At 43.3% G+C, this 13,636-nt stretch overlaps 1 protein-coding gene across 8 annotated transcripts; it reads left to right on the forward strand.

Moving 5' to 3' along the window:
• Positions 1 to 202: 202 nt before the first annotated feature.
• LOC110486625 (solute carrier family 22 member 13) lies at positions 203 to 12,106 on the forward strand. Of its 8 annotated transcripts, none has more exons than XR_005036237.1 (13): positions 656 to 1,756; positions 3,234 to 3,286; positions 3,366 to 3,627; positions 7,311 to 7,414; positions 7,494 to 7,648; positions 7,822 to 7,990; positions 8,595 to 8,715; positions 8,932 to 9,026; positions 9,204 to 9,418; positions 9,601 to 9,709; positions 9,839 to 10,052; positions 10,156 to 10,261; positions 10,698 to 12,106. XR_005036237.1 is itself a non-coding variant. In XM_021558382.2 (13 exons), the coding sequence occupies exons 1-12, from the start codon at positions 1,403 to 1,405 to the stop codon at positions 10,232 to 10,234; spliced, it is 1,926 nt and encodes a 641-aa protein (XP_021414057.2). In that variant the 5' UTR covers positions 656 to 1,402; the 3' UTR covers positions 10,235 to 10,261; positions 10,698 to 12,105. The 8 variants fall into 8 exon arrangements, 7 of the variants coding, with proteins under 7 accessions (XP_021414090.2, XP_021414100.2, XP_021414074.2 ...); XM_021558382.2 differs by having other exon boundaries at positions 9,839 to 10,048; positions 10,698 to 12,105; XM_021558415.2 differs by lacking the exon at positions 656 to 1,756 and adding an exon at positions 203 to 641 and having other exon boundaries at positions 9,839 to 10,048; positions 10,156 to 12,105.
• The last annotated feature ends 1,530 nt before the right edge of the window (positions 12,107 to 13,636 follow it).

Below are 13,636 nucleotides of genomic sequence, written 5' to 3' on the forward strand. Positions count from 1 at the left end.
ATGCGCGTTCAAAAGAACTGGTTACTCGGAGCGAAAAAAATGCACTCCAACTGGGAAAAATCCATTTGAATGGTCAGCCAACTCGGAATTCCAACTCGAGAACTCGGACCTCTTTCAAGAGCTCAGACTTCCCGACTTGAATATCACTGACGTCATGATTCGACCTTGTATTTTTCGGAGTTCACACTTGTTTTGAACCGGCCATAAGCACATGGAGTAATGAGTATATTGTTGTTGTTTTTTACATGCAAAAGTGATTGTTTTTTTATTTTAAAAAAACGCTTTATCTACCTTCCCACTGAAAACTAGTTTGAAAATTCGAATACATATTTTATGGAAAATAGATGTGTTTATGTTTCTGTACGATGCATCATGCTACCTTGTTGACAACATGATCTATTGGCGCAGATTACTGTTCGAGTTGAAACTGGCGCTCCTCCCTCACGGCTTTTGCCCGATCGCGTCACGGGCCATTGACCGTTGCTACACGGCTCAGGATAATATAACTCCCTCAAGAGTTAACATTTTGACACGTCAATTCATCAGTTAACTACACTGTACAGTACTTCGTGCTGCTACCACCTTTACCCTGTTGAGCAGGCAAAATAGCGGGGGCCGGGCAAGGGACTCACCTGGTAAAGGTAGGCCTTAAACTTGATGACACGACTGGCATTTGGGCTATTTCACAATAGTAGTGCTTTTTCAGAATGGGATTTCTTCTATCCCACACTAGACTGACTATTTTAGGTCGACTTGATGGTCAGTAATAATAAGCTGAGTGTATTAATCAAAGGCCAGGTTGCTTTCTTGGGTTAAAACATAGGTTTATTTATGTAACTGGAAATAACATATATGACCTTTTTTAAGAAAATTCTGCATCTTTGATGCACTGTACACTCTTTATGACTTGTATGCTACACTCGTTATGGTTAGCAAAAAGCATGTACCATCAAAATAAATCTCTGACCAGGAGTAAAATGACAATCTCCATCAAAGTTGACAGGCTCGACCCAGACAACCATTCTGCCATTGCTAATGCTATAAATGCCAAGTTTTCATCTGTAACCACATCATTACCTACACTAAACCTGTCAGACCTAACTGCATTTTTGTCAGCTATGCCACTCCCCACTGTTGAACCATGGGAAATGCACAGGAAACGACTCTCCGTTTCAACCAGAAAAGCCCCAGGTCCTGACCTCATCAGTGGCAGACTCATCAGGGAAGTCGTTGTTGCAATATCCACCCACCTGACTGACTTCTTCAATACCTCCCTGTGTGAAGGAGTGTGTCCACATCAATGGAAGGAGACAGTCCTCCTGCTGAAGAGTAATCCACAGAGGATTGACCAGCTACGGCCCATCTCACTCATGCCCCTTCTGTGTGAAGGTTTTGTTGCTGAATGGGCAACACAGGATATTCAAAAGAACATCTCCAAACAACAGTTTGGCTGCCTCAAGGGACGCTCAACCACCCTCTCTGCCTGTACAGAACAGCAGACACTAGAGGCACCTCCAGCACATGGGTCCTGACAGACTACAGCAAGGCCTTTGCTCTTGTGGATCACGCAATTGCAATGAAACACCTTTATCTGTCCGACCACAGATCATGCCATGAATTTGAAACATCCATTCCTGCCGTAGCCAGGTTACAAGATCCCATGAGACTCTATCCCAGGCCCAATAACTCTCCTGTGGCCTCCCCCAGGGCACACGGCTTGGTCCAATTGTTTTCGTGGCTCACGTCAATGGCGCAGGTAAGGGTGCTCTCGAGCGACTAGATGTTCTTTACCATTTGGCCATCACGGCACATCACTGCACTCTATACTCTGTAAACTGGTCATCTCTGTATACCTGTCACAAGACCCACTGGTTGATGCTTATTTATAAAACCCTCTTAGGCCTCACTCCCCCTATCTGAGATATCATCTATTGCCAGTCACATTCTGTTAAAGTCCCCAAAGCACACACATCCCTGGGTTGCTCCTCTTTTCAGTTCGCTGCAGCTAGCGACTGGAACGAGCTGCAACGAACACTCAAACTAGACAGTTTTATCTCAATCTCTTCATTCAAAGATTCAATCATGGACACTCTTACTGACAGTTGTGGCTGCTTTGCGTGATGTATTGTTGTCTCTACTTTCTTGCCCTTTGTGCTGTTGTCTGTGCCCAGTAATGTTTGTACCATGTTTTGTGATGCTACCATGTTGTGTTGCTACCATGCTGTGTTGTCATGTGTTGCTGCCTTGTTATGTTGTCATAGGTCTCTCTTTATGTAGTGTTGTCTCTTGTCGTGATATGTGTTTTGTCCTGTGTGTGTGTGTGTGTATTTTTTTTAAATCCCAGCCCCCGTCCCCGCAGAAGGCCTTTTTGGTAGGCCGTCATTGTAAATAAGAATTTGTTCTTAACTGACTTGCCTAGTTAAATAAAGGTTGCATAAATAAAAATCAGAGGGTACCCTATCCAACTCCTGGGCCTTTGTGGATGACCTGAACCTCATAGAATCAAGACACCTTCCTCCATAATACATCTTCGGCCACACACTTGAGGTTGTGTCCAGCACCAAAGTGCTTGGTGTTTCACTCCAAGCCAACCTAAAAGGGGACATACACATCTCCGACATTACCACAAAAGGGAACCGAAGGCTCTTCATGAAGAACCATCATCACCACTTCAACCTGGAGTCCGGTCGCACCCATCTCTGCAGATCCTTTGCCCAGAAGCTTGCAAAATCCCAGGATTACAACAAATGGCTACCTCAGAAGAAAGACCAATTCAGTGGCAGATCTACCCGATCCAAACACAAACTGAACCTTCCCCCTACTCAGATTGACAGATATTACAACATCCCTATGACTTTGTGAGACTGCTTAGTGCTGCTTAACTGTAATATTGTACTGTATTCTGCATATCATATTTTTTTATTTACTTACTTACTTACTTACTTGCCTATGTATGCTGCAATTCAGCTTTTAGCTGACAATGTGTACAATTCCAAAATGATCCTTAAATATAATATATAACCATAAATTATTATTTTGATGTCCCTGAAGGAAAACCTTTTCTGGTTCCTAGACCTTTCTACCTGGAACCAACCTTTCTACCTGGAACCAAAAAAGGTTCTCCTGAGGGGATACCACTGGTCAAAGAATCCTTAATAGTTTTAGGTAGGTAGCCCCTATTTTACAAAAGTGGTAGGCTTTCTTGGATTCATTTTCCAATGTCTTCCATGCAGGACCCCAGGCGAGAAGAGAATGGTTGCATTCGGAAAGATACTCCCAGTAGTTGGTGAGTTTGGAGCATTTCAAAATCGCCTGTTGTTGGCAGTATCGATACCCAACATATTCATGGCCTTTCACATGTTCAGCCAAGTTTTCACAGGTATGAATTTTCCTCACCACTGCAACACCGACTGGATACTCGCCCGTGGACCCAAATTGACCTATGACCAACAGAAAAATCTCACACTTCCAATGAATGATGTCGGGGAATATGAGAGCTGTCGTATGTTCACACCGGTGGACTTGGACTTGGAAACAATTCAAGAGCAAGGAATCAACAGCACCATATATTGTACAGATGGGTGGGTTTACAACACACCCCAAGGAAACCCCACTCTAGTGACAGAGGTAGGGATGAGGTCAATAATTGCATTACCCCAGCCCAACTCCTATTGAACTCTATGCACTGCCTGTTGAGAAGTTCCGTTTTGTGCAGATAGCCCAAGTTAGTTTGGTTCTGTTTATGCTATTTGATTTGGCAGCTTGACAATCGTTTTCATAATGTCCCTAATTTTCTCCTAAACGCTTAGACATCAATCACTATGTTCTGTGTTTTAAATCTGTGTCCCTTGAAGGCACTTGTTGTATATAAAGTTGAACTCGGAAGTTTACATACACTTAGGTTGGAGTCATTAAAAGTAATTTTTTTCAACCACTCCACAAATTTCTTGATCACAAACTATAGTTTTGGCAAGTCGGTTAGGACATCTATGTGCATGACACAAGCCATTATTCCAACAATTGTTTACAGACAGATTATTTCACTTATAATTCACTGTATCACAATTCCAGTGGGTCAAGTTTACATACACTAAGTTGACTGTGCCTTTAAACAGCTTGGGAGATTCCAGAAAAGTATGACACGGCTTTAGAAGCTTCTGTTAAGCTAATTTACATCATTTGAGTCAATTGGACGTGTACCTGTGGATGTATTTTACGGCCTACCTTCAAACTCACTGCCTCTTTGCTTGACATCTTGGGAAAATCAAAAGAAATCAGCCAAGACCTCAGAGAAAAAAAATTGTACACCTCCACAAGTCTGGTTCATCCTTGGGAGCATTTTCCAAATGCCTGAAGGTACCACGTTCATCTGTACAAACAATAGTACGCACGTATAAACACCATGGGACCATGCAGCCGTCATTCCGCTCAGGAAGGAGACCCGTTCTGTCTCCTAGAGGTGAACGTACTTTCGTGCGGAAAGTGCAAATCAATCCCAGAACAACAGCAAAGGACCTTGTGAAGATGCTGGAGGAAACAGGTACAAAAGTATCTATATCCACAGTAAAAACGGGTCCTATATCGACATAACCTGAAAGGCCACTCGGCGAGGAAGAAGCCACTGCTCCAAAACCGTCATATAAAAGCCAGACTACAGTTTGCAACTACACATGGGGACAAAGATCGTACTTTTTGGAGAAATGTCCTCTGGTCTGATGAAACAAAAATAGAACTGTTTGGCCATAATGACCATCGTTATGTTTGGAGGAAAAAGGGGGAGGCTTGCAAGCCGCAGAACACCATCCCAACCGTGAAGCACAGGGGTGGCAGCATCATGTTGTGGGGGTGCTTTGCTGCAGGAGGGATTGGTGCACTTCACAAAATGGATGGCATCATGGGGAAGGGAAAATTATGTGGATATATTGAAGCAACATCTCAAGACATCAGTCAGGAAGTTAAAGCTTGGTCACAAATGGGTCTTCCAAATGGACAATGACCCCAAGCATACTTCCAAAGTTGAGGCAAAATGGCTTAAGGACAACAAAGTAAAGGTATTGGAGTGGCCATCACAAAGCCCTGACCTCAATCCTATAGAAAATGTGTGGGCAGAACTGAAAAAGCATGTGCGAGCAAGGAGGCCTACAAATCTGACTCTGTTACACCAGCTCTGTCAGGAGGAATGGGCCAAAATTCACCCAACTTATTGTGGGAAGCTTGTGGAAGGCTACCTGAAACGTTTGACCCAAGTTAAACAATTGAAAGGCAATGCTACCAAATACTAATTGAGTGTATGTAAACTTCTGACCCACTGGGAATGTGATGAAAAAAATAAAAGCTGAAATAAATCATTCTCTCTACTATTATTCTGACATTTCACATTCTTAAAATAAAGTGGTGATCCTAACTGGTCTAAGACAGGGAAGTTTTACTAGGATTAAATGTCAAGAATTGTGGAAAAACTGAGTTTAAATGTATTTGGCTAAGGTGTACGTAAACTTCCGACTTCAACTGTATATCAGAGTTATACCTTAGTTATGTAAGAATGGCCTTGACTTGTTCATGAAGTCAATGCTTAGGTCTTGTTATCAACCTTTATTCACTTTTCTACAGATACAGTGCATTCCGAAAGTTTTCAGACCCATTGACCTTTTCCACATTGTTACATTACAGCCTTATTCTAAAATGGATCAAATCAGATAATTCCTCAATCTACACACAATGACAAAGCGAAAACATTTAAAAAAAATTTTTATACAAAATTAAAAACAGATACCTTATTTACATAAATATTCAGACCCTTTGCTATGAGACTCAAAATCGAGCTCAAATGCATCCTGTTTCCATTGATCATCCTTGTGATGTTTCTCCCAACTTGATTAGAGTCCACCTGTGGTAAATTCCATTGATTGGACATGACTTGGAAAGGCACACACCGGTCTATATAAGGTCCCACAGTTGACAGTGCATGTCAGAGCAAAAACCAAGTCATGAGGTCGAAGGAATTGTCCTTAGAGTGCCGAGACAGGATTGTGTCGAGGCACAGATCTGGGGAAGGTTACCAAAAAATGTCTGCAGCATTGAAGGTCCCTAAGAACACAGTGGCCTCCATCCTTCCTAAATGGAAGAAGTTTGGAACCACCAAGACTCTTCCTAGAGCTGCAGCCCGGCCAAACTGAGCAATCGATGGAGATGGGCCTTGGTCAGGGGGGTGACCAAGAACCTGATGGTCACTCTGACAGAGCTCTAGAGTTCCTCTGTGGCGATGGTTGTCCTTCTGGAAGGTTCTCCTATCTCTCCAGAAGGACAACCATCTCTGCAGCACTCTAACAATCAGGCCTTTATGGTAGAGTGACCAGATGGAAGCCACTCCTCAGTAAAAGGCATGACAGCCAGCTTGGAGTTTGCCAAAAAGGCACCTAAAGACTCTCAGACCATGAGAAACAAGATTCTCTAGTCTGATGAAACCAAGATTGAACTCTTTGGCCTGAATGCCAAGCGTCACATCGGGAGGAAACCTGGCACCATCCTGACGGTAAAGCATGGTGGTGTTAGCATCCTGTTTTGGGGATGTTTTTCAGCAGCAGGGACTGCAAGACTGGTCAGGATCAAGGGAAGATGAACAGAGCAAAGTACAGAGAGATCCTTGATGAAAACCTGCTCCAGAGCGCTCAGGACCTCATACTGGGGTGAAGGTTCACCTTGCAACAGGACAACGACCCTAAGCACACAGCCAAGACAACGCAGGAGTGGCTTTGGGACAAGTCTCTGAATTGCCTTGAGTGGTCTCAGTCAGAGCCCGGACTTGAACCTGATCTAACATCTCTGGAGAGACCTGAAAATAGCTTTGCAGCGACGCTCCCCATCCCAACCTGACAGAGCTTGAGAGGATCTGCAGAGAAGAACAGGAGTAAATACAGGTGTGCCAAGCTTGTAGCGTCATCCCCATGAAGACTTGAGGCTGTAATCGCTGCCTAAGGTGCTTCAACAAAGTACTGAGTAACGGGTTTGAATACTTATGTAGATGTGATATTTCAGTTATGTATTTTTATAAAAACCTGTTTCGCTTTGTCATTATGGGGTATTGTGTGTAGATTGATGAGGGGAAAAAACGATTTAATCCATTTTAGAATAAGGCTGTAAACTAACAAAATGTGGAAAATGTCAAAGGGTCTGAATACTTTCCGAATGCACTGTATCTGATATATTGTGAGATTATGCATGTATGTTGCTTTTAATATGAAAAGAAGCCATCTATTTCCTTATCGTCAAAGGCAACTAAATTCTCTCCTCTTTCCTTTCCTTCTCATCAGTTTAACCTGGTGTGTGACAACAAAGGTGTGAGTGAGGCATCACAGTCCATCTACATGACCGGCCTCCTAATAGGGTCCCTGGTGTTTGGACCTATGGCAGACAGGTAAAACACACAACCCGCTTTTTAAATTATCACAAGTTTAGTAAAGAGGTCACCCCAAAAATGTGAAATACCCCCGCAGGTTTGGTCGTCGCTTCGCCATCCTCGTTTCCCTGCTCTTCCAATTGCTGTTTGGAGTGGCCGCTGCCTTCTCCCCCAACATCTATGTCTACATTAGCCTTCGGTTCGTGGTCGGCATGACAATATCAGGCATTGCCATGAACACATTTGTGCTAGGTGGGGCAATACTCCCAGGTTGTCTCTTACCACATAAACTCCAATCTCTAATCTCAATTAGCCAAAATATAACACCTTGTACTGTCTACAATCATCAAACAGTGTTTGACTATTGGGTGAGCTGACAGCCCCAAACTATTGTAGTGTGTGATGGTTATTTTCCTATTTGGAAGGGGCTGAGTGGACCAGTACATCTAAGCGGGCCCTCTTCACCATCCTCTCACAATGTTTCTATGCCGTGGGGCTGATGTTGCTGCCGTGGATCGCCTACGGGGTCCGCAACTGGAGGGCCCTGCAGCTGGTGCTTTCCAGCCCCGTCCTCCTACTGGCTGTCTACTTCTGGTGAGCCTGAATTTCATACCTTCTGGTGAGACTGACCTTCATACCTTATGGTGAGCTTGACCTTCATACCTTATGGTGAGCCTGACCTTCATACCTTATGGGGAGCCTGACCTTCATACCTTATGGTGAGCCTGACCTTCATATCTTCTGGTGAGCCTGACCTTCATACCTTCTGGTGAGCCTGACCTTCATACCTTCTGGTGAGCCTGACCTTCATACCTTCTGGTGAGCCTGACCTTCATACCTTATGGTGAGCCTAACCTTCATACCTTCTGGTGAGCCTGACCTTCGGTATGACCTTCATGCCTTCTGGTGAGCCTGACCTTCATACCTTATGGTGAGCCTAACCTTCATACCTTCTGGTGAGCCTGACCTTCATACCTTCTGGTGGCTTGTGCGTGGGCAGCGGGTGGAGGGAAGGAACGATTAAATTGCCCCCAGATACTCATGTAAGGTTTGATTTTTATGTGGATGAGTTTGTCCTCTCATCAAAGCAAAGGCTTATTTGTGTATTGTGTAGTTACCTCTTTGGAAGGGATATTTGGATGACCACACATTTTTGGGGGATTTGTAGACCAATATTGTGTGGGTGTGTACGCACTAGGATTCTCCCAGAGTCGGCCCGTTGGCTACTAACTCAAGGCAGGCAGAATGAGGCCAGGCAGGAGCTCCAGAGGGCAGCTGCGGTCAACAGGAGAGAGGTCCCCCAGTCATTACTCGACATGGTGATTTAACCATCCTTACTGGAATACATTTAAGTTGGGGATACAGAATGTAAACATGTAAAAAAAATATATATATGTGTATATATATATATATATATATATATATATATATATATATATATATATATATATATATATATATATATATATATATATATATATATATATATGAAGTTGCATTTGTGGTGTAGATTATTTAGTTGCATCTTCTTCTAGCTGGAGGCTGAGAACACGTCTACAACGGGCAGTATGATGGACCTCTTCAAGATACCCAACCTGAGGAAACGTGCCCTCACCATGAGCTACATCTGGTTTGTGTGACCAATTATTTAGCTAAATACAAACTCAACATCTGTTATGATCAATATTCAAAATACTGTTTAAATGCATTAATTCACAACAATTGTAGTGCATTCCAGCATGGAGTGCATTTCTTCATGCCCCATCTTGTTTATACAAGCTGTTTTCCCCACTCTCCCTTGGGGCAGGTTTGTGACCAGCCTGGTCTACTTCGGTGTGAGTCTTAACGTGGGACATTTTGGCCTGGACATCTACCTGACCCAGTTCATCTTTGGCCTGGCAGAGATTCTTTCTCGCCTGGGCTGCTACACCCTCCTGGAGCGCCTGGGCAGGAGGCCCTGTCAGGCAGGCACTCTCTTCTTTGGTGGAGCAGCTTGTCTCCTAATTCTTGCGATTCCTGAAGGTGACTACCGAAGGCTGTTTCCAGTTATGCAAATGCTCAACCATCTACCCTATCTGTGTTTATACTGTGTAGCATTCAAATGTTTTATCTTCGTCCAATTTCCCTGAACTTGGTGTAGTTGGCGTTATATTCGGAAACATACCTGTTGGTGGTACTTATTTCTGTCTTATTTTGACCCTTAGACCTTCCAGTATTGGTGACGGTCATTGCAGTGACTGGAAAGTTTGCTATAGCAGCCTCCTTCACTATTGTCTATGTCTATACTGCTGAACTCTATCCCACCATTGTAAGGTTAGTTAAATTCCTAATGTATACTGTTTATTACAGCAGAATAATATCCTGTTTATACATGTCAAAATGTCTCCTCATCCACTTTTGGATACATTTATTGCAATGTCCTTCTTCATGTCGTCCTTGCAGACAGAATGGTGTGGGTCTGAACTCCATGTGTGCCCGTGGGGCGGGCATCCTGGTCCCTCTGATGCATCTGCTAGAGGTGTACCACCAGGCCCTGCCCATGCTCATCTGTGGCCTCCTGCCCTTCATCGGCGGGGGGCTGTGCTTTCTACTGCCAGAGACCCTCAACACTGAGCTCCAAGACTACATAGACCCACTCGAGGAGAAGACAATGTGGGTAACCTCTCTGTTTTAGACATTTTAGCTGTCTATATTTGAATTGTGAAGGATGTGAATTGAAGCAAGCACCATACTCATTGATTTTTACTTGTTGATTTTAGAACATCAGAGAGCGGGACTATTGAAAACGGACTCGATGAGGAGGAGAAACCAACTGAATTGAGGAGCTCACAATTCTGATCACTGTCTGGTCCATACTCTCTGGAGGTGTGAGTTAGTTATTACTCTAAAATATATCTTATTTTTTGTAAATGACACCACCCTTTTGGGACTAATTATTTGTTTAAATGAGTGAATAATACAAAATGATTGATGTTGTGTATAAAATATGGACCCATCACAATATTCATCTTGGTGATCAGGGTTGCCATATGGGGGGGTTGGATGATTCTAAGGGCCTGTGACTGAGGGGCCCTAAAAAATTATTTAGAACATTAGGTTAAAATAAATCAGCATTAAATTATTAACCTATTGTCATTAATATAATATTTGATTTACAATGTACTAATAAAACTTGCGGTTTCTTTTTATTTTCTTGTTTTTGGCAAAAAGTAAACATCCAGAGATGTTTTAGCCGACATCAATACAGGCAAACTTTTAGCAAGCTATTCATACTAAATCACTTGTCCCTGCCTGGTGCCAGGCCCACAGATGCAGCTTCAGGCCCAGCAGCCCTGTCTCCCCATCCCCATACCCCTGAACCAGCCCTACTCCCAACCCAACCTCCCAAAGGAGGTGGGCAGCATTGTGTTGAATGACATGTCAATTGGCATAATTGCAGGTACTGCAATGCATTGAGGACAGGAAAAATCTCTGACACAGGCAGCCAATATCAGAGCCTTAAAGGAAGAGATGCAGGCTCTTAGAGATGGATGGGAGTCTCTTCTGTCTGAGGCAACACTGATTGCTACGCAAATGGATGTTGCACCTCAATTTAGCAAGGAACACAGCCGCCAGAGGAAAAGGAAGAGATTCCATGATGAGACCTCTCAAGAGGAGACAGCTCAGGACAGTGCAACAACGGTGTTTTGGAGCACAGTGTTTTTTTTACTGCTGTGGACACCAACATAAGTGACTTTGACACTAGGTTCCACACCACTGAAAAAATTGTAGAATAATTTTCTGCTGTTCTGAAAGTTGGGCAGATTAGTAAGGATAAAGTCCCTTCTGTGTGCCAACCACTGATCATTAAGTATTCCAGAGATCTTACACCTGAGTTTCAAAATGAAGTAAGACACCTGAACACTGTATATGCTGCCACTTTCCCCCCTAACTTGTCCCCTCTTGGTCTCCTGAATGCAATTTGTATGATGCAGCTGCAAAGCATTGTTGGAGAAGTGTGCATTGCTTTACGTATATTTTGCACACTGCCTGTGACTGTTGCTGGTGGTGAGAGCTTTCAGTAAGCTAAAACTGATCAACTATTTGAGGTCCACTATGTCCCAGGACAGGCTTTGCAGTCTTGCCATGCTGTCCATTGAAAGTCAGTTAGCTAGAAAGCTGGACTTCAAGACTTGATCAGTGACTTTGCTCCTAAGAAGGCCCGGCGCTGGGCTCTTGGTGAGTAAGGCTGAGCAAGAGCCAGTGATAACTGTTAAATGGCATGGATATTGGATCACTACACACATGATGCCCACAGGCTGAGAACCAGACAGAACAGGATGTATCTCAAAGTAATGGCTGGATTGCCATAAAATATGTCAAGACCCCAAGTGAAAGAAACCTATTGATTTGGTGACCACTTGACCTTTCCTCTAGCGCCACCATCAGGCCTTTTCAGTTCCGTTTTATTTTCCATTTTCAGTTTCCACTTTTACAGCAGCTTATTTTCCAGTTGGTATGTATACTTAGTTCAAAAATCTGCTGCTGATTTTTATTATTTTGTTTGTTATACCATTCTATAGATGATAATGTTAATTTATTGTAGTTGCATAGGATAATGTATATTTAAGTTATTTATTTGAAGTTATTCATTAATGTTAAGAGAATTTTCCATTCAAGAATTGTACCATTAAAATTTGATTTAGACTGTAAAAGATGGCCTTTAGTACATTTCTTATAGAGGGTATCAGTCTTTGAACAAATATTGAATTCCACTGCATGCAGAATGTTGCATGCATGTCTGCAATGTGTTATATTTTCACAGCTCACTGTCAGTATATATCGTACAGTAAATATTGGACTACAAGATAGTTGCAAGCCTGCAAAGGAGTTATTTAAAGCTTTGAATGGCTTCGATTGGGTTCTGAAGGTGTGTGGTGACAGCAATTGCACAGGGTTGGTGTGGCCTGTGGTGATGGGGCCCAAAATCCCTGGCGGCGCTCCTGTTGGTGATACCTCTCATGAACAGCAGATGGTGCCAAGTAACTTTTCAATGGGAGAAATGGGACAGAGTTTACAGTGCCTCTGGAAACTGCCCTCAAATTGCTTAGATAAATGTTAGTGGGACTGCAGATAAATTAAAACGTCTCAATAGCACAATAGTATACTATTGATATAAATACTATATACTATTGTGCTATTGAGACTTTTTAATTTATCTGCAGTCCCACTAACATTTATCTAAGCAAAAAAAGAAACGTCCTCTCACTGTCAATTGCGTTTATTTTCAGCAAACTTAACATGTGTAAATATTTGTATAAACATAACAAAGATTCGACAACTGTCTGGTCCAGCGACAGTGGGTTTGTGCCCATAGGCAACGTTGTTGCCGGTGATGTCTGCTGAGGACCTGCCTTTACAACATTCCTACAAGCCCTCAGTCCAACCTCTCTCAGCCTATTGTGGAAAGTCTGAGCACTGATGGAGGGATTGTGCGTTCCTGGTGTAACTCGGGCAGTTGTTGTTGCCATCCTGTACCTGTCCCGCAGGTGTGATGTTCGGATGTACCGAACCTGTGCAGGTGTTGTTACACGTGGTCTGCCACTGCAAGGACGATCAGCTGTTAGTCCTGTCTCCCTTTAGCGCTGTCTTAGGCGTCTCACAGTACGAACATAGCAATTTATTGCCATGGGCACATCTGCAGTCCTCGTGCCTCATTGCAGCATGCCAGAGGGTCCCTGGTTCGCGCCCGGCGAGGGGACGGTCTAAATTAGGCAGTATAAATTTAGACCGTCCCCTCGCCCATACCCGGGCGCGAACCAGGGACCTTCTGCACACAACTGACACCCACGAAGCATCGTTACCCATCGCTCCACAAAAGCCGCGGCCCTTGCAGAGCAAGGGGAACTACTACTTCAAGGTCTCAGAGCAAGTGACGTCACCGATTGAAACGCTATTTAGCGCGCACCGCTAACTAAGCTAGCCGTTTCACATCCGTTACATAAGGCACGTTCAGACAGATGAGCAGGGACCCTGGGCATCTTTCTTTTTGTGTTTTTCAGTCAGTTGAAAGGCTTCTAGTGTCCTAAGTTTTCTTAACTGTGACCTTAATTGCCTACCGTCTGTAAGCTGTTAGTGTCTTAACGACCGTTCCACAGGTGCATGTTAATTAATTGTTTATGGTTCATTGAACAAGCATGGGAAACAGTGTTTAAACCCTTTACAATGAAGTTATTTAGATACGAATTACGAATTATCTTT

The sequence above is a fragment of the Oncorhynchus mykiss genome, chromosome 2 (assembly GCF_013265735.2).
Source record: "Oncorhynchus mykiss isolate Arlee chromosome 2, USDA_OmykA_1.1, whole genome shotgun sequence".
NCBI lineage: Eukaryota > Metazoa > Chordata > Actinopteri > Salmoniformes > Salmonidae > Oncorhynchus > Oncorhynchus mykiss.